At 41.1% G+C, this 25,350-nt stretch overlaps 1 protein-coding gene across 1 annotated transcript; it reads left to right on the plus strand.

Moving 5' to 3' along the window:
* The first annotated feature begins 2,963 nt into the window (after nucleotides 1-2,963).
* LOC147176926 (ras-specific guanine nucleotide-releasing factor 1-like) lies at nucleotides 2,964-25,349 on the plus strand. The gene is made up of 27 exons (XM_086071012.1): nucleotides 2,964-3,498; nucleotides 6,766-6,872; nucleotides 7,530-7,677; nucleotides 7,916-8,008; nucleotides 8,279-8,532; nucleotides 8,629-8,708; nucleotides 10,508-10,701; nucleotides 11,306-11,415; nucleotides 11,827-11,945; nucleotides 12,670-12,830; nucleotides 13,350-13,413; nucleotides 13,978-14,120; nucleotides 14,278-14,360; nucleotides 14,631-14,879; nucleotides 16,934-17,307; nucleotides 17,683-17,790; nucleotides 19,317-19,487; nucleotides 19,866-19,972; nucleotides 20,046-20,158; nucleotides 20,339-20,399; nucleotides 20,509-20,615; nucleotides 21,079-21,163; nucleotides 21,249-21,446; nucleotides 21,959-22,038; nucleotides 22,128-22,245; nucleotides 22,371-22,439; nucleotides 23,052-25,349. Exons 1-27 carry the CDS (start codon nucleotides 3,223-3,225, stop codon nucleotides 23,142-23,144), a joined length of 3,765 nt encoding a protein of 1,254 aa, XP_085927138.1. The 5' UTR covers nucleotides 2,964-3,222; the 3' UTR covers nucleotides 23,145-25,349.
* The last annotated feature ends 1 nt before the right edge of the window (nucleotide 25,350 follows it).

Consider the following 25,350-nt stretch of genomic DNA (forward strand, 5'->3'; position numbering starts at 1 on the left):
TATTTAACTATTTACAATACTACAGACTAATGTTGCAGCTATTCATATTTACATCTCTGTACTGTAAATAGTGATTATTTTTCATGTACCGTTATCTTAATGTTTTCCCTCCATGTACTCTTCTACTGCCCCTCAGAAGATACTAGAAGTGAAAGTGAACCCAGTTTCCTTTTCATCCACTTGAACATAATGAACAATGATTACAGGATGCTTGAAAACAGCTGTCACATAATTTGACTGAAATCACCTCCGCCTGCGGGCCCCAGGGGTGGGGTGTGCCGTCCGTTATGCATGTTTGAATCTCATCCATGACCTTTGTCAAATGTCACCCACAGAATGCCTCACCAATCTTCCGCCTCGCTCTCGTTTCACGCCATCTATAATAAGAGGTCATAAAAAAAAAAATCATCTTTACTATCAGTGTCAGTCATGGAGGAGAATCACCACCTCATTACCGTCACTGTTCGAGGGCACGATTATGGGATGGAAGAAGCTCGGAACTGGAGCCTGCGGGGCGTCACGGTGCTGCAAAGGGGGCAAGGTTAAATTACACATCCCTACACATGGGTGCATCGCTTTCCAGTCATTTTTTCCTCCCTTTTTTTCCCCTCCCATTTTTTAGTAGAGTGTAGAGTTGAATTGTTAACTACAGTGAGGTAAAACAACATTTCTTTGAAATCATTATTTTCTTTTCTCTGCACCACTGTCATATGGCGTTCCTCAAGGTTCAATGTTGGGGCCCCTGCTGTTTTCTTTGCATTTGCTTCCCCTGGCTTCCATCTTAATCAAACATGGTATTTCTTTTTACTGCTATGCGGAAGGCAGTCTTGCACTTAATTTTAGGGTCAGCCAATCCTCCCTCAAGCATCGCCATCTCTAAACTGGAGCTCATAAGAGGGAGCACTTAACTCTAATTCTGGCCTCCCTTCACATGCTCCCTGTTCACGTTAGAATTTGTTTTTAGGATCTTTTATTTGTTTTTAAATCTTTACAAGAAAAAGCAGAGCCTCAGAAGGGATCAAGCCTTTTCTGTTGCCAGTCTGGGAGACAGAGAGAACATCCACCTGATGGCCGGGGCTGAAATTTCAACTGTAGGCAAATAAATAATTATTGAAACCTTCTTTTCCAACTTGTTGATTCTGGTAAGCAAATCTCTATATTTTGGCCCTGCGAACGGGCTGTATGCTTTTAATGATCCCGCCCAGGCAGAGTGCTGTGATCCCTCTACGATGAAACAAACCATTGTGTGTGTCCTTGTCCCAGTATGCTAATCCAGGTTTAATTATGGGCCGGCCCTAATGAGGGTCTCTCTAGCTGTGTTAGATGTGGAAATGCATCCAGCAGTGGACAGCGTGGCAGTGGGGCTTTTGTTTAGTCTTTGTATTCTTCGACTGAGTGATGGGACATCAGACAATAATTTAAAACTAAAGACTAATTGAAATGATAAAAAAGTACCTTGTTTTCGCTAGGTCACGAAAGCTAAACAGAAATGAGTGCAAATGTAATCATGAATCAGAGTTCACCTTTGGGGATTCCAGCGACGGAGATTATTAAAAAATGAAATTAAAAATCAAAGCTGCCTTGCAACCCAGAGCCGTTTCAACATGGTTATTGCGGGATTACTGACGTCACACTCATCACAGCAGTTGATACCTGTCTCCCTGACAGCATGACAGATGAATTCGCTTTCAGCCGAGTAATTACACAGGAAGTGCAAATATGGGCAAAGCCGCGGGAAGTGCGCCTTTGTGGCTGCCACTTTTGGTTGCAGTTATTGAAAGCGTTTGTAATGAGCAGCTTTTGTAAGGAGCATAGTAAATGTATGGAAAGAATAAATAAATGTTTGTTGCATATTTTGTTTGTTATGCATTAAGAGCTTGTGTGTGTGTGTTTTTTTTTAATAATAGTTCCTCTGAGGGTTTTTGGATCAGATGCCCACCTGCCGTAGGTTCGGCACCCGTTATAAAGCATGTTGTTTGTGTTATTGTTAAAACTTGTTTACGACGCTCCTTAAAGCAATTTCATTTAAGGTGATCATTAAAAAATTTTTTACAGGACCATATTTCTAAACAATAATGCCAGTTAGCACTTAATGTTAATGGAGCAGATGAACCGTTCAGAGACAGTAAAACAAAATGGACCCATTCTATGTTTTTTTTTTAAGTCGGTCTTTGTTGGTTCTTTTCTCAAATATTCATACACACTGTTTATTGTCTTGCTGCAATGATGAGACATATGAGTGTTTTGAGATATGAGCGTTGTCACAGGATGAATTAAGCTCGTCTCTCACTGTACTTCCTGCCACCATGTTGACACCTTCACTGAGGAAGTTTGTGCTGCTGATCCTAAGCCAAAGCTTATGTAGGCAACCAACAAAATACAGTGCAGCTCTGCTTACCCTTTGGCTTTGACTTGATAGCAGGGGTGATAGTGAATCAGACAGTGTGCTCACTTGAAAGAGGCTGTGAGACTTCCCCCAGTCACGCTGATCTTATCACATCCCATCTCATCACAGGTGGCGAAACTCAGTTGTGGGGTTTTTATGTATATTAAATTGTTACATAAGTATAGTGGGGCTTGCTCACGGACATGTTCAAAAATAAGCAAATACAGAAAGATGTACTTACTTTTGATTTCACACTTGATTGGTAGGCACGGCAAGGATCGAATTATTTGCATATAGAAGCCAAATTAATGTTTTGATACAGTTCTTGCTGTGGATCTCATTTGATTGTGCATGATATCCTTACGCCTTTGGGAGTGCATTAAATCAATGCAAATTAATGATCGATATTTCAGTGCAAAAGATGTGTGTGTGTGTGTGTGTGTGTGTGTGTGTGCGTGTGTGTGACGCCGAGTTGGAGCATCTGTCCAACGTGCTGAAAGCTACCGCTCAGGGGGGCAAGTCACGTGACTGCGCTTCCTTGCGCGTATGCGTCGAAGCAAGTGCGCGCGCACGCACTTCCACCCTCACAATGAGGGGTTCTCTCGCGTGTATGCTCTGGTTTCATCTCAGCCTTGAACGCGCGTGTGGTTGTTTTTGAGTGTGCGTCTTTTTTTTATTTTTAAGAGGAGGGAGGGGGGGGGGGGATTCTCCGTCAAGAGAAGGGGCCCTCTCGCAAGTGCCCGTCAAGTGAGTGTGTGTTTCGTGGGTGCTGAGGAGGAGGAAGAGGAGAAAGATGTGAAGAAGCGGCAGTGCGCGTCCTCCCGGGGGGCTGCAACATGCAGAAGGGCATGAGGCTGAACGATGGCCATGTCACCTATCTGGCGCTGCTGGCCAGGAAGGACGGCACCAGGCGAGGGTGCCTGAGCAAGAAGAGCTCGGACAACACCAAATGGCACCCCAAGTGGTTCTGCCTGCTGCAGAACATGCTCTTCTATTTCGAGAACGACTCCAGCTCGCGCCCCTCCGGACTCTACCTGCTGGAGGGATGCGCGTGCGACAGGGCGCCCTCACCCAAGACGCCACCTTCCGCTAAGGAATGCATGGAGAAGCAGGTAGGTTGCGGGGCGGGACGGGGGGATGGGGGGGGGGGGGCTGCATGCTTAGGAATTCGTGCATGAGTTGTCTGTATGAACTTTGTGCTCGTCCAGTTTTTTTGCTGGAGAAAAGCTAATGAGGGAGAACAAAAAACTTGCGTCCAAACTTTTTGTAGTGTGCCATCTGGCGGAGGCGGGCTGCCCCTTCCCCTGCAGTTTTGACGTATTGATTGAACTCCTTGTCTTGATATTAATAGCATCCTACCTTGGCAACCGCGTCTGCCCGTTTCGAGCATGAATCTCTCTCACAGTGCCACCATGAGAAAAGACTGCGACTCATTTCACCACTCTAAATTTAACGCAAATCACTTCTCAGGGAGATTCCGTTGTTTTGGCAACTTGCAAGCAAAAGCTTTAGGAGGATGGAGAAGTGTAGATGACGGCGAAGAGGGGCTTAAAACAAAAAAAGTGTGAAAGCTGCCCTGCCAGCTGCAGTCTTCCGCAGCACAGCTTGTAAAGAAGCCAGAAGTCTCCACAAGCTCGTCATTTTTAACCCTAATCATTTTATTATGTCAACGTAGTATGTGTTTCGTTTCCCTCGGCATGTCAGGACAAGACTATCGATGGGGGGGGCATTTTGAGCTGATGACATGTAAGGTGACAGCTGCTCATGCAAGCTGCCCTACTCGTTTATTTCAACAGTGATTAAATGCATTTGAAAGGCTTCAATTAGCATCATGCTGTCTTGCGTTTCACCACGTGTCTTATTGGTGTGAAGACGGCTGTTTTATGAGTGTGTGCATACAGTTTAGGTGTATCCGTGTGCTTCAGTCTTCTTTCTTTCTTTTTTTTACATGTGATAATGATTTGTTACTATTGGCATTTGACACTAACGACTTGGGTGAGAACATTTGAACTACAATTTCACAGTGCTTCATTTTGTTTCTTTGACATTGCTTTGCTTTAGCCTATCAAAAATATTAAATACGTCCTCAAATGGTTTGCCATGAGGCATTTCTACTTCAATTACAACAACAACAACTAATCAGCTACACTTTCCTCCTCTTTGTATTTTCCGTCAGTCTAGATGCCCTGTTGCACCATGCTGCCTCCCACAGGTCAGTCTTGGTACTGCGACAGGCCTCTGTAAGCCTGTAGTACTTTTCAATTAGACGCGGCTATGGCACCATCTATAAATAATAATAAATAAATCAATCAAATGGGCAGAGGAGCACTGTAGGCTGCATTAATTCTTAAAATTATGTAATTATACAAAAACAAATCAAAAAGGGCAAAACATCAGCCAAAACATCTGCTGGATCTCGTGTGCTTGTCTCACATCTCATTGCTGTCGTAGCTCATGTTGATGAGTCCACCTGAGTTGAAACGAGGACAAGGAGAGGAACCACTAGACCAGGTTTCTGAGCGCATTCAGATTCTCACAAAGATCCTCACTTGAGTCAATGAGCGGGCCGTGGAGGTCATGTGAGGAGACCCAGGCGTTATATACATGCACACCACGACATGTGTGTGTGGTTGCGTGTTCAAAAGCTGCGGGAGGAAGGGCCGTGAGAGTGGATCTTATCAGTGTGTGTGACAGGGAAAGGGACAACGCAGCGAATCGATGCCAAGCCAACTGCCACCTTGCAGCCCTCTAGTGCTTTTTATAGTTGCGTTCACTCAAAAAAAAAAGAACAACAAAAAGCATCTTTCCCCTCCTCATTTCGCTTTCCTTTCTCATTGTAGTATTTGTTGTGTTCCACTTTCTTCTTCCCCATTTAGAAGGCGAGCTACGTTTAAGACCACTGTTACCATGGCAACCCCTATTTGCATCAGGGGGAAAAATGGCATTTGAATGGGCCGATAAAACGAGAGAATATGAGTCGATATTGTGCACTTAGAGACGAGACAAATGAGGCAAATATGACGGGCGGTGGACAGTGACTTAGAATTGTGCTAATGCGAAAGTGGGTCACATAAAAAAAGGACAACAAATGTGCAAAGCAAAGTTACATAATGTCACAAACAATGGTAGTCTACTGACTGTTTAATAATCAGCTTTTTTTGGGGCTGGGGGGTCAGGAAAGGCTCACATTTAGTTGCACAATCCCTCAGTGAATTCTGCTAGTTATTATAATTATTACATCAGCCAATAACTGATAATATTAATAAACCTAAAAAATATCACCTTAATCCTTTTTCTTAATAGTCACTATTACACATTTTTCAATACATTTTATTCTGTGTATTGTATATAAATATAAAACTTAGAAATGAAATAAATAGAAATAAAAATACATATAAATAATATAGATAATATATAAGTAAATATAACTAATACAAATAAAAATGAATACAAATGTACATATATTACATATTAAACCCAAGTGTTTATGTAACCTACCTTTTAAACATCAACTTACTATGTGAAGTTGGAGAGTTGTCTGGCATTTTTTGGGCAAACCTGCACTTATTTTTGTAAATATCTATAAATTGTATTCAATTGTCATTGGGTCCATTGAAAGGTGCTTTATACATCAAAGTTATTATTATTATTATTATTATTATTATTATTATTATTATTATTATTATTATTATTATTATTATGGAATTCTGAAACATGAAAAGAGACTGATCTTTTGAATACCCCATTTGGGTGGATATGTCTTGCTGAAAAATAAATCTAATAAAGACAATTAAAGGATAATAATAAAATATGTTTAAGTATGAGCAATGACCACTGTTAGTGGTACTGCTTGCTCCGCATTAGTCCCATAAAAAAAATTTTTTTTTAGCAAGCAGCATGTTGCTCAATGTAACAGAGTAAAGGTAATTTCTCCTCTTAACAAAACTACTCAAGTAAAAGTCACTAAGTATGTGGAAGAAGTAAGTTAGATTTTTTTGAATGTGAACTTGTGCTACTGTGGGATCCCACTACCTTTCATTCTCCTTGAACTCGAAGAAACCATTGAGGAACTTTCCAGATCTTGTGTAGATGCTATCTATTTACTCATTGATTTTTACAAGGTGACAAGCATTTAAGCCCTGACATTGTTCATAGAATCTCATGAGAGATGTGCCGAAGAAGCCGATGAACACATACTATACAATGCTACTGAGATGCAGCCGGGAGACATTTTGAGTGTAATACACCGCTTAACCTTTTGTACAAAGAACACGCCGCATAGTTAACGCTGGCGGGTTTCCCTTTAATATGAATGCATTTCGAGGAATGCATTTTGAAAATATCATCTCTTGGTGTCTCTTTCTGTTTGTGTTTTCTAGTATTACTTTACAATCACCTTTAATCATGACAACCAGAAGGCTTTGGAGCTGCGTACAGAAGACGTCAAGGACTGTGACGAGTGGGTCGCCGCCATCACGCAGGCCAGGTAACTAAAAACTAGCCTTTTCCTAGTTACTATATACAAATGAAATCTAAAGGCCACGGTGATACATAGAGGCCGGGATGACGTCCTGTAGAAAGATGGCTTGTAAAAATGGCTCCATCAACAAAATCTAAATCCAGACCCGAAACTCAGAGCAATGAATAAACTTCTGGGCACATATTAGGTTTGATTGGTCGGTTTTATTTTGATACCAAGCTTGTGTCTTCCAGAATGGCGCATGCTGTCCCTGCGTCTGCGTCCCACCTTATTGGGTTGGATAATGAATAGCTAACCTGGCCGCTTACACAAATGTTCACCATGGCTTAACTTTTATGAGCTAAAACATAAACAATGCCTGCACTAGTCTGTTGAAAGGCCTGTTATTCAAATCATGTTTACAAATATCAGCTGTTGCTTTGAATTTACTTTTGAATAAGCTCGTATTTGTTTTTTTTTGTTTTTTTTACTTTGTATTGCTTTGTGTATTTTAATGTATTTATGTAAAGGAGACTACAAATGCAAATTAGCAACTGCTGCTAGAATCTGGCATAAATTAATGTGCATTGTCCCTTTCAAATAAAATGAAATTATTATTATTAAAAAAAGATCCGCGAAACATACATTAAAGTTTTGAATGCGTCGATATGTGTGTCACTGTAGTTACAGGAACCTAGCTACAGAGCATGAGAGCCTCATGCAGAAGTATCTGCACCTACTACAAATAGTGGAGACGGAGAAAACGGTTGCCAAGCAACTTCGGCAACAGATAGAGGACGGGGAAATCGAGATAGAGCGGCTAAAATCAGAGGTAACCTGCTTTGTGCTATCTAGCAAGAAACACTCAAGTACGTTTTTGTCCAGAATGTCCGCACAGGAGACGGAGAAAGGAATGAGGAAAGTGTCAAGACAATAAATACTGAAAGGTGTACTGTACTGTGGACAAGTATTTAACTGTACAAAAACGTGTTAATGAAAAATGCATTTGTTTGTAATACACTAATGGATGACACCATTTTTAGTCATTCCCTTTTTGTGTTGAACTTTAGATCGCTTCGCTGCTGAAGGACAACGAGAAGATCCAGTCCAAGCCGGAGGTACCTCCAAGTGATGACGACACTGAAATCCAGAAGATAAAAAAGGTGGGAGAACCTGCTGTGCGGACACATTTGAATATGCAGGCAGTTAACAATAATAATAAAAAAGGAGGGGGGGGTTGACGTGAACATTTCTCACAGTCAACTCAAGAGCTCTTCAGCCTGCATCCAGTGAAGTAGCTGCTCCCTTTGAAATGCACATTTCAAGTGAAAATGTCATCGTCAGATTATCACATGATGAAGTAAACTGGTCGGCCTTTCCAAACGGGACACACGACCTCGAAACAAAACAAATGTAATGGATGACTCTCACAGGTCCAGAGTTTCCTGCGAGGTTGGATTTGCCGCAGGAAGTGGAAAACCATCATCCAGGACTACATTCGTTCGCCGCACGCGGAGAGCATGAGGAAGAGGAACCAGGTCGTGTTTAGCATGCTGGAGGCCGAGGCCGAATACGTCCAGCAGCTGCATATCCTGGTCAACAACTTCCTGCGGCCGCTACGCATGGCTGCGAGCTCCAAGAAGCCGCCCATCACACACGACGACGTCAGCAGCATCTTCCTCAACAGGTAGCGAGGCCGCTCCAGGGTCCGAACCCCAACCCTGGCCTCCGCCAATCTTTTTCAATATGAAACGCAGCTAACTGTTATTATTTGTTTTGTCAGTGAGACCATCATGTTCCTCCATCAGATCTTCTACCAGGGGTTGAAGGCCAGGATCGCTAGCTGGCCCACATTGGTGCTGGGTAAGAGAGATGACAACAATCCGCCAGTCCTGTTCAAATAAGTCACGTCACGTGTTCATACAAGAGAGATGAATAAAAACCCATATGGCGGGAACTGCTGGCAAACAACGTCTCACACACACACACAGTATGCGCAGAGAAAGGTGTGCTGTAATTCTTGCGTTAATTCAGGCGCACGCTTGCTTATTTCATAAAGGACCACTTGAATAATGCTGAGATAAAACATTTATGATGTGTAAGCCATCTGGCCCGACGCTCTTTGCTCAGTAAATCTGTCTCGAGTTATGCAAGTCCACAAATCGTAAGATATGTCCACTGCGCTTCTCCGTTACCCGCAGACAGGCATCCAATCTGCCTCTCCTGTTGCAGCCAAATTTTTTGACTGAGGCTTTAATCAAGCTCTTAAAACTGTAGATGAGTGTGCAAGAGTCACGCAGGTCTTTGCCAACTTGGAGCCTGCAGTACGGCCGGGCATCTTGTTGCTTTCAAATGGACGTTAGCTTGAAGACTGTTCTGCTTCTTCTTCTTCTTCTTCTTCTTCTTCTTTTTATCGATTTATTTAATTGCTTTTGCCGAGCTGTGTGTTATGAAAATAATGTAAATAAGTGCGGCAAATAAATGTCATTTTTTCAAAATCAAAAAAATCTTCTTTTTCTTAGGTGATCCAGTCCTTCGTTGTTGTTGTTGTTGTTCTTCTTCTTCTTCTTCTGTTTTTTACCCAATGCAAAGTAGTTTTTCACAAGCACTCTTTTATCTATGGTTTCAACCACAAGGGCCAGATCAAGAGAGAAAGCCGGGTTTTAAACGTTGTTTTGAGCCAGGCCAAGATGGGTGTGTGGTTGTCCCGTAAAAGGAAAGTTGACGATGGGGCAGAAGTCGATCCCACGGTTCTATGCAAAAAGTTGATAAAGTCCAGACTCTTTATTGATTTTAGTTTTTACAAGAGAGCAGGAGATTTGGATAGTTTTTGTGAGATGTGGACTGTTAAAGGGGCACTGTGCGACGTGAATGAGGAAGCGCTATGTTTTAGTGATGTTCTGATGTAAAAGCATTTTTTTTTTTTATCTATTTATTTAATTGCTCTTGCTGAGCTGTGTGTTATGAAAAGAATGTAAATAAGAGCAGTAAATAAATGTCATTTTTTCAAAATCAAAAAAATCAAATCTTTTACCTGGGTCATCTAGTACTTTGCTCTTCTTCTTGTTCTTCTTCTTTCTTGTTATCGTTCTTGGTTTTCTTCTTGTTCTTCCTGGGTGATCCAGTCCTTCGCTGTTGTTGTTGTTGTTATTCTTCTTCTTCTTCTTCTTCTTTTACCTGGGTCTTCTAATCCTTTGCTCTTCTTCTTCTTCCTGTTCTTGGTCTTGTTCTTGTTCTTGTTCTTCTTCTTGTTGTTCTTCTTGTTCTTCTTCTTGTTCTTCTTCTTGTTCTTATTCTTGTTCTTTTTCTTGTTCTTATTCTTGTTCTTATTCTTGTTCTTATTCTTGTTCTTATTCTTCTTCTTCCTTTTGATTTCAGATGATTGTCAGGCCAAAAATTGCAGATTTAGTTTCAAACCCAGCTCACACTCAGACCACTCGCTTTTGAATGATCGCCGATTTCAAGTCTGGTCGGCGCCAGAATTTCGGACGCTCTCGAACAGCAGTGGTCAGAGAAATGTGGTGAACCGCGACACTGGTCTCACACCGCTGAAGGAGATTTTTGACTATATTCAGAGCTGAATTTAGTAATTTGATTCAACATCAAGAACTGAAAATCTTGCCCAGTAAATACACAAAGTATGTTTCTTTCTCCCCTAATAGCGGACCTCTTTGACATTTTGCTGCCCATGTTAAACATCTACCAAGAGTTTGTGCGGAACCACCAGTACAGCCTGCAGATCTTGGCCCACTGCAAGCAGAACCGGGACTTTGACAAGCTGCTGAAGCAGTACGAGACCAAGCCCGACTGCGAGGAAAGAACGCTGGAGACCTTCCTAACTTACCCTATGTTTCAGGTATGCACAACAGGATTGCCGCATTACTGCACTGCAGTATGGAACCCCCCCCCCCCCCCCCCCACAAATAACAATTATAATGCCAGTTGCTATTGCTTCAGTAGTGCCGAGATTTATAGCTGTTTAAAGTGCTAGCATAAATTTGGACATTTCCCCTTCAGGTTTCCTATGAACTGAAAAATGGAGTTAAAGTGTAGAAATTGTAATTGTTAATTACGGCCCTTGCGGCAGGGTGGCATCCGCACTATTTCACTTTTATCATCATCACATCTGTGATGCGCGGTTATGGCCCTTAATGTATTGTATCTATTAGATCATTTGCGTTTGCTAGCCTGTGGTTCTCAAAGCTTGCTAATGAGTTTCGACTTCTTGTGAGGTGGCAACAGTTGCTAAACAACAGCTATAGTATTTGAGGGGAAGATGATTTTTTTTTGGGGGGGGGGGGGGGGTGATCAAATAAAAGAGAGTATATAGACCAGAATGGACTGTATTTCCGTGAAGTGTAAGTGTGGAACCTAGCCAATTAATACTTAAGTACAGAGAGCACATATTGAGCGATCTTGTGACTTGTAGTTTTTAATGAGTCTGTATTTCTGTGTGCCAGATCCCTCGCTATATCCTGACCCTCCATGAATTACTGGCTCACACTCCTCATGAGCATGTGGAGAGAAATAGCTTGGACTACGCCAAGTCCAAACTGGAGGAGCTTTCAAGGTACCTCTACACATTGTCAGTCAATCATTCAGACAGAGGTAGAGGAACATTCTATAATGTGTCCATTGAAAACTGACCTTGTTTGTATGTATTGTCAAAATTATGTTTGCAAAAGTTACGAGGAGATCTGTGTGAAAGTAGCACAACATTCCATAACCTTGACACTCAGTAAAGTCCTTGGCTGGTTTAATTCAACATCCAGTTCCACACATTCAAGATAATTTCAAATTATTTCACCCAACCAAAAATTAACATATACGACATTCTACTTTTAACTTTTGTTTATTCTACTTGATGGGTGCATCTTATAAGAAAACTGTACATCTAAAGCGATATAATTGCTTCATTCCAAATCCTTGATTTTTGCATACAGAACTTCTTTCCAATCATATAGCTGTTTTATTCTTTTAGAATAATGCACGACGAGGTGAGCGAGACTGAGAACATTCGGAAAAATCTGGCGATTGAGCGAATGATTGTGGAGGGCTGTGAAGTACTGCTGGACACCAGCCAGACCTTTGTCAGACAAGGTTGGTTTGTTTTATTGCCACTCAATGACATTATTTATTTATATTTAGCCATCCATACTGATTTCATATTTTCTACTAGTGTAGGCTACATACATATCAAAAATCTGGAAACATTTGAATAATTTCCTTTCCTTGTGATCAAAGTCAGAAAATATCCTGTGGTGATTTGTTTGCAAAACAGTCGGACAATGGTAAATGTTAAACCTGTTCAATATTTGCAAATCAAATGAAGTGCATTGCCAACAATGACTTGGACCAACGTGCGAACTCTGGGATTCTGATGTGAAACAGAACATTACGAAGCAAACTAAAGCTTCCGCCGTTGCCAAACTCAAATAGAAGAGCAGATTGTTGTGTTGACTGTACAATATTCAAGCTATTCACCACCAAAAAAAAATGTCAAAGGGAATGGTTTGCCACTACAATGAAGTTTCCCACTAAGCAAACAGTTAGCCTAGCTTCTTCCATTTCTGTTTTCACTATAAGTCCAATGCCCCGTGGAACCATGCTGCCTCTCACAGGCCAGGCTTGGTGCTAGACATTTTTATGTTTAGGGCGCAGTGACCACTTTTGCAAATAGAAACTCGTTGATAATGGCTCTTCCATATCTGAAGATTGTACAGTCTTTGATCGTAAAGTGTATTTCAAAGTTGTCTTTTCTAGTTATAGAAGTAGTCGCCCTTTTGTAAGTGTGTGTGTTTCTGACAATGCTGGCCTTCCACAGGTTCTCTGATCCAAGTGCCCATGAGCGAGAAGGGCAAGATCACCAGGGGCCGAATGGGTTCTTTGTCCCTGAAGAAGGAAGGCGAGAGACAGTGCTTCCTCTTTTCCAAACATCTCATCATCTGCACTCGAGGCTCCGGGGGCAAACTGCACGTCACCAAGGTACGAACCACGCAGAAGAACATACTTTTTGATAAAAAACAGAAAACCATTTGTACATTTGTATTTTAAAAAAGAACAACGTTGTGATGAGAGAGGAATCTGTCAAACACAGCAATCTTGTATCTTTTCATGAGGCTACTTCATTTAGAGTTTGCCCTATTAGTTGATGCTGCTTGAGTCAAGCAATTAAGGCACATAAATGCCTCTCTTTTATCATCAGAAAAATAATGTGCAGTAAATCTCAGTTTAGATAAACTACTGTTCACATACAGACATTGAATAGTTAGTCCTGAGACCATTTAAACTCTGCTGCTAACAAAAACAGTAGCACCGAAGTGCAACAATCTCTTGTAAACAGTGTGGAGATTTACTACATTGTGAATGAGCACTCTGCACAGTAAAATATATTATTTTACATTATGTATGGGTAATTTATTAACTATTTGTCTCAGTCATGGAGAATGTTGGAGGTTTACGGGTTCTCTATCTTATCGTATTATTATGCACCCTGTGTTGCAGAATGGTGTGGTATCCCTCATTGACTGCACACTGATGGAGGAACCAGAGGGCACTGATGATGAGTGTAAGTCATAATAGACCCTGGTTGTTAGCTACGTGGCTATACTGTACGAATTGTATCAAAACAAGTTTCAGGACTGCCGTCACAAAAGACATACAGTATTTCAAATCCAAAACTACAAGTTTTCCCCTTCAAAGTAATCCTCAAGGAGTCCAGTGCACTTTCCCAGCCGTCTCTGCTACATATTCATGCACTTTTAATTCTATCATTAGTTTTCATTAGAATTAATCAACAAATTACAGTATTTACTAAAATAAATATAAATTGTATTTTTAAAATGTTAAATTTTATTTGATTATTTACAACAAATCAGTTAAGCAATTATTTAATGAGGACAATTAACTTAAATAAATAAGAAATGGAAAAAAGCATTTTAACAAACCAGTTATGAGGGAAATAATAATAACATGGATTTTTTATGTGTACATATGTACAAGCCTTTATATTTTCACCATGTTCTAGACAATCTATTTTATATGTCATGCAAAGTATTTACCTGCCTTTTTCTAGTGACACCAAATACTGCAAAAAGACAATTGAACAGTTTATCCAATTTGTGCACTGCAGCCAAAGGGGAGCGGAGTGGCCAGGACACCGAGCACCTGGACTTTAAAGTGATAGTGGAGCCCAAAGATGGTCAGCCGTACACTGTCATCCTGGTGGCTTCATCGCGACAAGAGAAGACGGCGTGGACGAGCGATATCAGCCAGGTGAAAAAATGCTACTGCAAGACTGGAAAGTGTGGATTTTTTTTTTACACTTGTACTGTATATAGGCCTACTTAGTGAAGAAGCAACAGCGTCCTGGGCTTCAATTCCAACAAAGCTAACTCTCTTGCGTTTCCATCTGTTCTTTTTCGTCTCTCAGTGCATCGACAACATCCGCTGCAATGGTCTGATGATGAATGCTTTCGAAGAAAACAGTAAAGTCTCCGTGCCACAGATGATTAAGTGAGAGTCACGCCATACATGCACGACCCCACAGAAGGGAAAGGATAATCATCCCTAAAACACTGGAGGGAACCTTCGGCCATTGGCATTTGCTCCGCCTCTCTAAGCAGTCCTGAATAAAACCTCAGAGGCACCCTTTTAGCCTACAAAGCTCGAATAACATTTAACCCACATATGTTCAATTGCTGCATCATATATTTTTTTAGAACCTCAGAGGACCGAAAAGCATCCGTCTCAGTGAAGCTGACCTCATTCTGTACCGTCCCGTAGATCCGACACCAGCTTGTACTGCGACGATGTCGACATCCGCTTCAGCAAGATGATGAACTCCTGCAAGGTGCTGCAGATCCGCTACGCCAGCGTGGAGCGTTTGCTGGAGAGGCTGACCGACCTGCGCTTCCTCTCCATCGACTTCCTCAACACCTTTCTTCACTCCTACCGCGTCTTCACCAGCGCAGACGTCGTGCTGGACAAGCTCATCACCATCTACAAGAAGCCTATCAGCGCCATCCCTGCACGGTGAGCACGGTCTTTTTAGCCACACGGCGTATTATTACCCTGACGTTCGTGCCAGTGAACAATTCAGAGTCTTCAATTAGGTCTTAAGTAATCTGGAGAGAAAACAAGTGAACATGCAAAGAGCTGAAATTTGAACCCAGAATCTAGAAACTGTGAGGCAAACCACGAGAGCGCTCTGCTGTCAAGTTTGAGAACTTCATATACGTACTTCCCCCCCTGTCATGAAAATCCCCCCCCCCCCCATCGCAAAATGTTCTCTTCCCACTGTCCATCCCGTGGACGTCCAGGTGAGCCCACCCACCTTTCCTTCACCCTCCGCTCTTTTGCTTTTTATTCTTCTTTCCACAAGTCTGACCATCCCTCTCTCCGCTGCGCTGTCGCCATGACAACCCTTTACTTTGCTGCAGGACCCCACCCTCTCCTCATCCTCCCTCGCCCCCTCCTCTCATCTGCAGCAGTATTAAATGTTGATGGTGGTGTTTTGTACTCCATCACCCCCCCTCCTCCTTTTTGTCTGCAGCTTCCATCCATCCATCCACTTCCTGTTTTATCCTCTTTATGTATCATAACACCTCTTTTGACTTTCTTCACAAATGATGCGAGCAGACACGGCACATATTGTAGGAGTGGCGGCAGCGTCCCCACAGCATCCTTCGCTGTGGAGGAATCCATATCCGCTATGTCACTGACTCCAGCCTACTTCTCCCACCTTGCTCTTCTCTCTCTCGCTCTCTCCCGTGTCTCAGTGGGCCTCCCCCGGGCTGGTTGCTGTTGGCAGCGCCCGTGCCTTGCAACGCTGTCACTTGACGGGCTATTTATAGGCCTTCAGAGGGGGTGGCTCTCTCAGTGCAAGGAGGATGCTGTCTTAAACAATGTCGCTCCCATAAAAAAGAAAATGAGCTTGCCAAAAATGGGCTGTATGTTAATGTGTTCCCTCTGTGTACACAAACACAAACACACACACCAAGTGTATTATCCATGCACCATTAGGAACATACTATGTTTAGCTTCTTTTTTTTTCTTCAATTGTCGTTTTTTAATCTCATCTACCATAGCAGGCTACAATACACAATTTGTTTGATTTTCAAAAAAAAAAATTCCTACATTGACCCAGGAACTGTACTTCCAACATTTCTTATAACTCTTAATCACCAAAACAAGTTTATTCACTCTACAGGGAAGATTTAATAAAGAGCGGGCAAAAGTATGCATGTTCTGTACTTAGGTAGAAGTTAAAGATACTTGTGTGAAAAATGCTCTGGTGAAAGTAGTCCTGATTTAACCCCTTTATTTATGTAAAAGGAAAAAGTGCAGACTCTTAAATGTAACTGTAAGTACAAAAAGTAAAAAATAGAAATGCATTATTTATTGTCTGGTAGATACATTACAGATTTAGTAACACAGCAAAATAAAAATAAAAATAAAAACTTCTCTGTGCAAAAAATTCTTTTTTTAATTAAAATGCATAGTGCTCATACATAAAAGAGAGAAAAAAAACATGATAATTATGACTAAATAATCAGCACTGAACCAATAACATATCCAACATGAGCAAAAAAATATATATATATATTATTTTTTTAAAAGCACAATTTTCTGTTTCTTTCCTCCTTATAAGACCCCAAGATCTCAATCAATCAATCAATCAATCAATATTTCAACATTAGTTGACTTTGTCTTCCTATGTTTACATCTTTTTTTTAATGTTGTGTCAATAACCGCGGAGGTTGAAAAAAAGTAAGAGGCCTGTTTTGCAAATGTATGGAATCCTAAATTAAAAAGTGATGGAAAAATACAGTCAAAGTACAAATACTTGAAGTCTGAGCCTCTGACACTACTCATAACCATATTTGACGATGCCTGGCTGACACAACATCAATATAGTTTGTTTTAATATTAATAACAAACAGCTAATACAATGCTGAACATTGGTAGAACTCCAAAAGTTGTGTGTATACGTCATCAGCTGCTATATGTTGATCATACCTAAGACACATCAAGTGTGTACATTTGTATATTTTAAGAAGAATAAAATGAGATCTCCCTGCCTGCAGTGCTTTGGAGCTCTTCTTCGCCAGCAGCCAGAACAACAAACTTCTGTACGGCGAGCCGCCCACATCGCCACGTGCCAGTCGCAAGTTCTCGTCCCCGCCGCCGCTCGCCATCACCAAGACGTCGTCACCCAACCGCCGCCGCAAGCTCTCGCTCAACATTCCCATTATCACGGGAGGCAAAGCGCTGGACCTGGCCGCGCTCAGCTGCTCCCCGAATGGCTATGCGAGCATGCACACCGCCATGTCCCCTTTTGGTAAGACCTCCCTGGACATCAACAAGCTGTTTGTGTCCAGCACCATGGCAAGCAAAATTCCAGATGAGGGGGAAGCCAAAGTCGAGAGCAAGGCCGACGAGCCTGTCCTCAACAAGCAAGGTTAGAACCATTTTACTATGTTCATTTTATCGTGCATTTATGTCCCATATTAGGGGTGTCCAGAATTGAAAATGAAAGGATGCACAAGCTACTTTAACATTTTTAAATCACTAACTCATTCACTGCCTTACCAGTTAAAATTGATCTTTGACGTCTATGGCCGTCATTGGCAGTGAATGATTTAAACATGCATGAATTAATTAATTTTATATGGTTTTGGCATTATAGTTATTTTTGAAAAACAGTACAACCAAAAATAACAGTATTCTCTATTGGGTTGTATGAAAGACATCATTCGAACAAATAAAAAAGTAATTTTAATGTTACGTGTTACAATGCGTTTACAATCTTTTTATCTCTATTTCGATCTGCCAGTGAGAGAGGAACGTGACGAAGAACCGTGTCAGAGTGACGAGACTGAAGCGGAGATGTCTCCTCCCAAGTCGCCGTCCACACCCAAGAACGTCAAGTCAAAAAACAGTGGTACGAAATTCAATAACACAAGTTACAATTGATTTTCATAGACAAGTACGTTCTTTTTCCGGCATTATTCTCACAATATTACGACAATTTTTTCCTAATCTATTGACTTTATTTTTGTACAATTTTGACTTGTTTTTTTATATGATTAAGCTTCATCAAATTGGACTATTATAACATTTGACATTCTTTGGAAATATTATAGGTTTTAACTTTTATTCTTGTACAATTACAATAACATTGTCCTCATGCTAATCTACCAGTTTCTGCCCATGTCCCGCCCACATGCACAGTTTGACTGCACTGTTCAGTGACTGCTGAAGAGTCATTGGATGAAGTAGATGCCAATAATTATAGCAGCACCACTAATTTGGTTTGTTGTATTGAGTGAAAAAGTGTACTTTAGAATTTGACTGTTGCTTTGTTAAGTCAAAAGTTATGTAATATTGTAATATAATTTCACTTGAAAGTGGAAATTAATTTGCTTGAAATGTAAAGTTGTGGAAGCAACTTGCCCATCTCTGCCCAGTAATATAGAGCAGTGTCTCCCAAATGTATTCTGCCAAAACACGTAGGCAAATATACGTATGTCAAATATTGGCTTATTTTTTTAAACACTAAGCTATTTTTTAGTTGTGTGAAAGGCATATACAGGTTGATCGTAACTTCTGCCATGTAGTGGAAGAGCATTTTATTGTTCTGCTTGTCACTAAATGTCGCTGACTCTCTGGCATAGACGGATGACGGAAAAAGCATAATACTTTTTGTCCCAATTAACTGATAATAATTCCCCATGCCACACCTGATTATCCGAAAGTAGAAAAGTGCTAACCTAAGCAGTGTGTCATGACAGAGTGAAAGTGAGCTATTTAAAGACTGGAAATGACGGCAGCAACAGAGCATATGTAGCAACTTTTTCAAAGTGGAAATGATCAAGTCTGACAAGAACCAAATAAGGGCTTGTAGGGAAAGAAAAGGAAAAACAAAACAAATAAACACCCACAGCTTCTCGGACCTGCTGCTACCACGCGGAGAAGGAGCATCCACCCTGTCGGCAGTCAGGCAGTGTTCTCCTCCCACGGTGTTGGATACAAGGGAAGCCAGTGCCGTGCGAGTGTAGGTGGAAGGAAACCTTGTACCTTAGCAACCATGTGCGTGTTCTTCTAATACCGCCCCCGGTTCGATGGAGAAAGGCAGGGAGGAAGTGTGAGTGGGAGGCACAGGCAACCACAGTCACTGACACAAGCTGTAGGACAAACTCACGATTCGTTCAGCCTTGGCTCAAGGACGCCCTCTGGTGGACAACGCTGTCTTTTGGTAAATGTGCATCAGTCAGTGTCAGAAATTGACACAATGGTAGCTTTGACACACCATCTATTCATTTGCTATGACCTCATTATGCTCACGAGTGTGCTGAGTTTCGGCGTTGTTGCATTTCAAAGGTGGCCTAGTGGTTAAAACTTCTGCCTCATAACTCAAAAGAAACACCTTCACTTAACATTTTTTATTTTTTTTTTCTTGGCCCACAGAGTTTACGCTGTTCTCCTTCAACAACAGCATGGTGGTGTCATCTTGCCGGGAGCTGGACAATAACCGCAGTGCCCTCTCGGCGGCCTCGGCCTTCGCCATCGCCACAGCTGGTGCCAACGAGGGCACGCCAACCAAGGAGAAGTACCGCCGCATGTCCCTCGCCGCCACAGGTCAGATTATCGACAGAAATGCCCTTCATGGTCAGGTGGCGTTCTTTTAAAACAAGCGTGTTAGCCCACAAGCTAGCTAGCTAGCTAGTGGCTAGCACCAAGCTGTCACTAATCTGAAAGGAAAATACTTTTCAGAAAGCTATTTCCTTCCTAATTTCTATATTTAAGATAAGATAAGATTTTCATTAACTGTAAGCTTTAAAAATCTAAATAATATCAAACATTTAGATAAAAGCATGAAATATTTCACTCTGTATGGTGGAAATGTATGTATCGTGCCCAGTTCACTATTTGAATTGAACAGTTACAATAAATTAAATTTCCCATGATATAAAAATGTTTTGATGTCCATCTGAAATATCTTCAAACTGTCGCCAGGCTTCCCGACAGACCAGAGGAATGGAGACAAAGAGTTTGTTATCAGAAGAGCGGCTACGAACCGAGTTCTGAATGTATTGCGGCACTGGGTTTCCAAACACGCCCAGGTACATGCACGTCTGCATTAAAATTATATATATATATAAATAAATAGCAGTGACGCTTATTGTTGATCTGCAGGACTTTGAGCTGAATTCAGAGCTAAAGATGAGGGTCATTAGCTTTCTGGAGGAGGTGATGCATGACCCGGAACTCCTGACACAGGAAAGAAAGGCTGCTGCTAACATTATTAGGTGTGTTTCTTAATTTTTACACTTGCAATATCCTACAAAGAACGGAACTACCTGATAAACTCCCTGTATATACTGAATTTACCACTGGTGCATCATCAGAAAAACAAAGTGGTGACGCTGGCTCCTGTCTGTTATCAAAACACAGACACGTTTCAAGCCCTTTTCTCTGTTTGCATGCAGGACTCTAGCACAGGAGGACCCCGGAGACAACCAGGTCACCTTGGAAGAAATCATTCACACGGTGAGATGAACGAATCAGCCCGCCTGTGCCATTTGTTGCCCCCGTGTTATAATATAGTGTTTGTTTGTGTGTGTGCGTGTTTGTGTGTGTGTGTGTGTGTGTATTTTAGGCGATGGAGGAGAGCCGGAACGAGCCGTTTGAGAACCACTCTGCCCTGGAGATCGCCGAGCAGCTCACTTTGCTCGATCACTTGGTCTTCAAGGTCATCCCGTATGAGTGAGTGCATGAAGGATAATATATTTATAATATTACAAGAATTTTTTTGTCATTTTATGAAAATTACTGTGGAGTCAGCAAAGCAAAAAAATAAAAACATCTACATGAAATAGTTTTCTGTTGTAAACGCATGACCATATATAATATATAAATTTGTATGGGGAATTTGCGCCCCCTTGTGGCAGTGCATGTCAGTATCTCCGTGTTTTTTTTTGTGTTTTTTTACATGTGTAGCTAACTCACAGAATGTAACTTACAGGTCTGAAACTGAATTATAAGCCAAATTTTAGTTTATTTATAATTAACCTGTTTTTAGTGATCCTGTGCACCTAATGAAGAAAACAAAACAAAGCTGTAACTCCTTCTTCAGCATTGGGGAAGTTGATGCTGGGCATCCAGCAGCCTAGCAACATTTTGTGAGCTAATGTTTAGAATTTTGTTTTTGCATTTGATATTTCCCCAGGGAGTTCTTCGGTCAAGGCTGGATGAAGAACGACAAGAGCGAGAGAACTCCGTACATCATGAAAACCACCAAGCACTTCAACGACGTGCGTTCACCAGAGCAATAACAGGCAGAATTTTGTCAGCGAATCAAAACGACTTACCACGATTTACGTGCTTTGTTCGAATCAGATCAGCGACAGGATTGCCACCGAAATCCTGCAGTGGGATGACGTCAACATGCGGGTGGCGGCCATCGAGAAGTGGGTGGCGGCGGCGGACATTTGTCGCTGCCTGCACAACTACAACGCCGTGCTGGAGATCACGTCTTCGCTCAACCGCAGCGCCATCTTCCGCCTTAAGAGGACCTGGCTCAAGGTTCCTAAACAGGTAGATTACTATACTATACTATACTATACACATGGTTATCAGGAAGTGGGCTTTATTCATATATGAGGATATTACAAAACAATAAAAGTATTACTTGGGCGCCATCTTGTGGCAACATGGTGTTAATGTTGAAGCAGAAAATCCACTTTGAGACAAAATGAAGAGCACAGACTGTTTCAAACTTTCCTTTTGCAAAAGGAGAATGTCGTTCTTTGATTCATTCAAATGTCTTCTGGCCAAAAAGGCCCTTCCCTTTGCTTTTTAAAGAGTTTTTACCAGTATCTTCAGCTTCCCCCTAGTTTCCAAAAACATCCATGTTAGCTTCATTAAAGACTCTAAAAATGAAAGAAAGGTAAAATGGATGGACATTGTAAAGATGGAAAGGCTGTCACAGTAATGTTCGGTGTATTGTATATTTTACAGGCGCGCCTTTCTCATTTTGGAATCCAATTGTCCATGTGTTTTGAGTCAAGCTATAATAATAATAATTACTCTCTGTTTGATTTTCTTAGACCAAAACAGTGATTGACAAGTTACAGAAGTTGGTGTCATCAGAAGGCCGCTTCAAAAACCTGAGGGAGGCACTCAAGAAGTAAGTCAGCCTGCGGAGATTTTTTTTTCCGCCAATGAGCATTGTATATTTATCACTAATTATTCACTATCATGTGTTTGTGTCCTCAGCTGCGACCCACCTTGTGTTCCCTACCTGGGCATGTACCTGACCGATCTGGCCTTCATCGAGGAAGGAACGCCCAACTACACTGAGGACAACCTGGTTAACTTTTCCAAGATGAGAATGGTAAAGCACCTTCACAGAATGATTCTGCTGTTTTCTAGCTATGTGCTCAAAGAATGACAGCAAACCTGCAATAATGTCTGGGAAATATTGAAAAATGATAATCATCAACCCTTGTTTGTTCTCAGATTTCTCACATCATCAGAGAAATTCGGCAGTTCCAACAGACGGCCTATAAGGTCGATTATCAGCCAAAGGTGAGCTTTTTTTCCCCCTCTCCTGTGTTCATTGGAATTGTTAGTACTTTCACTCTGAAACCCAAAGCCCGACTTTGAAACCGTAACCCTAATTTGAAGCCCTACTCTGAAACACAAACCCGTTGGAAACCCCAGTGTTTCCCACAGATTTGAAATCTACTTGGGTGGGTGTTCTCCGCCGGTGGGGATGGGAGGTGGGTTGGACGGGGAGGTGGGTCTCAGTCCTGTGAGCGACGGCGAACTAACCTTACATGCGGTATATCCTGTTGCGACACTTTTTTTTTCTTTTTAAATATATGTTTAATAAATTTTCTTGAAAACTTCTTGGGTGGTGGCCAATTTACTTGGGTGGCCCACCCAAATATTAACACGGTGTGGGAAACACTGCTACTTTATCAGTAGACCACTAACTGTCCAAGCCTGCCATAAACATGGAATTTAACTCATTTAAAACCCTAATGATAGAGTAAACATATATTCAGAAATGACTCATTGACAGCAGAGTGAAGTGTAAAGTTAAAGTACAGTTTGATGTGTGTGCGTGTTTTGTGTTCTGAAATGCTACTCAATGACAGACATAGTGCAATTCCGCATTTTTTGTTGTCGTCGTAGGTGGCAAAATACTTGCTGGACAACAGCTCTGTGCTGGGTGAGGAGCGTCTTTACGAAACGTCCTTGAGAATCGAACCCAAAACGTCATCGTGAAGAAGCTCGTTCAACTTTCATATCAAGTGTACAGGATCGTCATGTTCTATTGTAATGTACATATGACGCTATTATTTGTATTTGAGGCCGTGCCCTTCTAGTATGTTCTCCTCAATGTCGAATATAGAGGCTAAGTAGACGCCCACAGGTTTTAATTCATATAGTTGACAGATTATGTGTTATTTATGGTCTTATTATATACTGTACACTTGGATTTTTATTTCAGATGAGAGAGTATGAGTTCACATGTCTTGGCTTGATTTACACTGCAGGTCCAAGGGAAAAATTCCTACAGTGTATCAGATTTTTTTTTCCATTTCCAATATTAGCTTTGGCTACATTTTGGCGGGTGAAACATCTGAGATAAAACGCATGCACCCAAATTGTAAGTAAATAACTCCACACGTGTCAATACTTAGGGAGTGGCAAACCATTGTACATAAATAATACACATATTTAACATTACATAGCGTTTAGTTGGCCTGGGCTGATTCTCCAACAGTCCCACCCCAACACCACACCTCATTGATTTAAAAGCGGGTGAGTTCCACATTTTTTTTCAATGGCCACCATTGGCAATTATTTACTCTAATGTAGCATATTTAGATTTCATTTGTCTATGCATTTCTTGTAGTTTAGATTTTAACAGGTGTTTTTATTGTGTTTGTGTTATTTGAGAAAACCGGATTGTGTATACGTGCATCAACAATCAGTGAATTTCAATGACATCAAGCTCGCATTGACCGGAATATCCAATATGTGTATTTTACACTGTACTCGCATTGGCAGATATGCCATAGGTATCGGGTTTTTATCACATTTGAAAGAGGCTTGATTCCGATTCGAAGATATCTGATTCAATGCATTTAAGAGCAAAACAATTAAATACAATTTGGGAATTGCGTCACTTCAGCCATGCAGTGTAAATCCGAGATTTGGTCAGTCACCTTTATGTCCTGGAATGAAAATTTTGCCTTAAAAGATGAGTTGCCTTTTTCCCGACGAGGTGTCCTGAAGTCATTATCAAAACTATGATCGAAAGTATTGATAACTATATGAGCTTTTATTACATTTAGACCAGAAATTACTATAAATAGAATGAATGTCAAAATTGATTTCTCTTATTTCCTCGGAGGTATCCGCTTGAGAGACACCATACCCCAATGAATTGCTTTAATATGGCCACCACACCTTTTTGCACATTTAAGGCTTCAAACAAAGATAAAAAATCAACACCAAATGGGACACCCTCGTTAAGTGGAAAGTAATTTATCCAATATTTTAAACTTTCTTTATGAGTAAAAAAACAAAAAAGTAGGTCATGCAAAATTATTCAGCCCCTTTTCTCTGAGTGCAGCCAACTGACTTCCAAGTTTTAATTTGACAATGACAATCTATTGATTTCAACAAGCCAAAGTCCTTGCCCTAATAAATGCCTTAGAAGCTATTTGAGCAAATAAACACCCCCAACCACTAAATGAGGAAATGTGGTACATATTCTTATTTGCTTGAACCAAATGAAATGTTGGGACGATCATGTTTCATGTAGCTGTTGGCGCAGAACGATACTCTTTGGGGTTTTAACTGAGGAAAACCATGGTTTGGCTTTTGCTTCTTCCCACTTTAGACGTAAGGCGATTTATGTAGCAAGTTTAATTCCCCGTCTTTCATGGAAAAAAGATCCTCTTTGGCCAGTGTTACATTACAAGCCTTAATCATGAAAACAGATATATACCACAAATGTATGTCAACTATTTTGTTCAACTATTTTGCCAATGAAGCTGAAGTACATGTTTACCCGTGTACAGCATAATGTAATAACTCCTCTGTGTATGATACTTTAAAGTGTAACGCATCCTGTCTATTTCATGTATTAGCAGGACCTATACAGTAGTAAAATTGTGTTTATTCTCGAGATATTTGTATGTATTTTTACAGGCTTTGTATAGACGAGCGCCTGACGCTTAAGTGGCACGCATGTACCACTTTTTCACGTGTTCAGAATGTATATCTTGCAGCACAGTCGCCCTCCCAAAAGGCACACGAGATATTTGCAATACGCAGCGCTACGACGACCAATTGTGTGCCAGCAGCTTGAGTCAGTATTTGCAGTTTTTTTTTCTTCCTTTTTTTTGCACAAGAAAAAAAGTGTATTCTTTCCTGATTACCTCTTGTTAATAAAGCTCTTCTTTCTCAGGGGGAGAAT

Source organism: Leptonotus elevatus, chromosome 3 (assembly GCF_054856555.1).
Source record: "Leptonotus elevatus isolate MCC_2025b chromosome 3, RoL_Lele_1.0, whole genome shotgun sequence".
Lineage (NCBI taxonomy): Eukaryota > Metazoa > Chordata > Actinopteri > Syngnathiformes > Syngnathidae > Leptonotus > Leptonotus elevatus.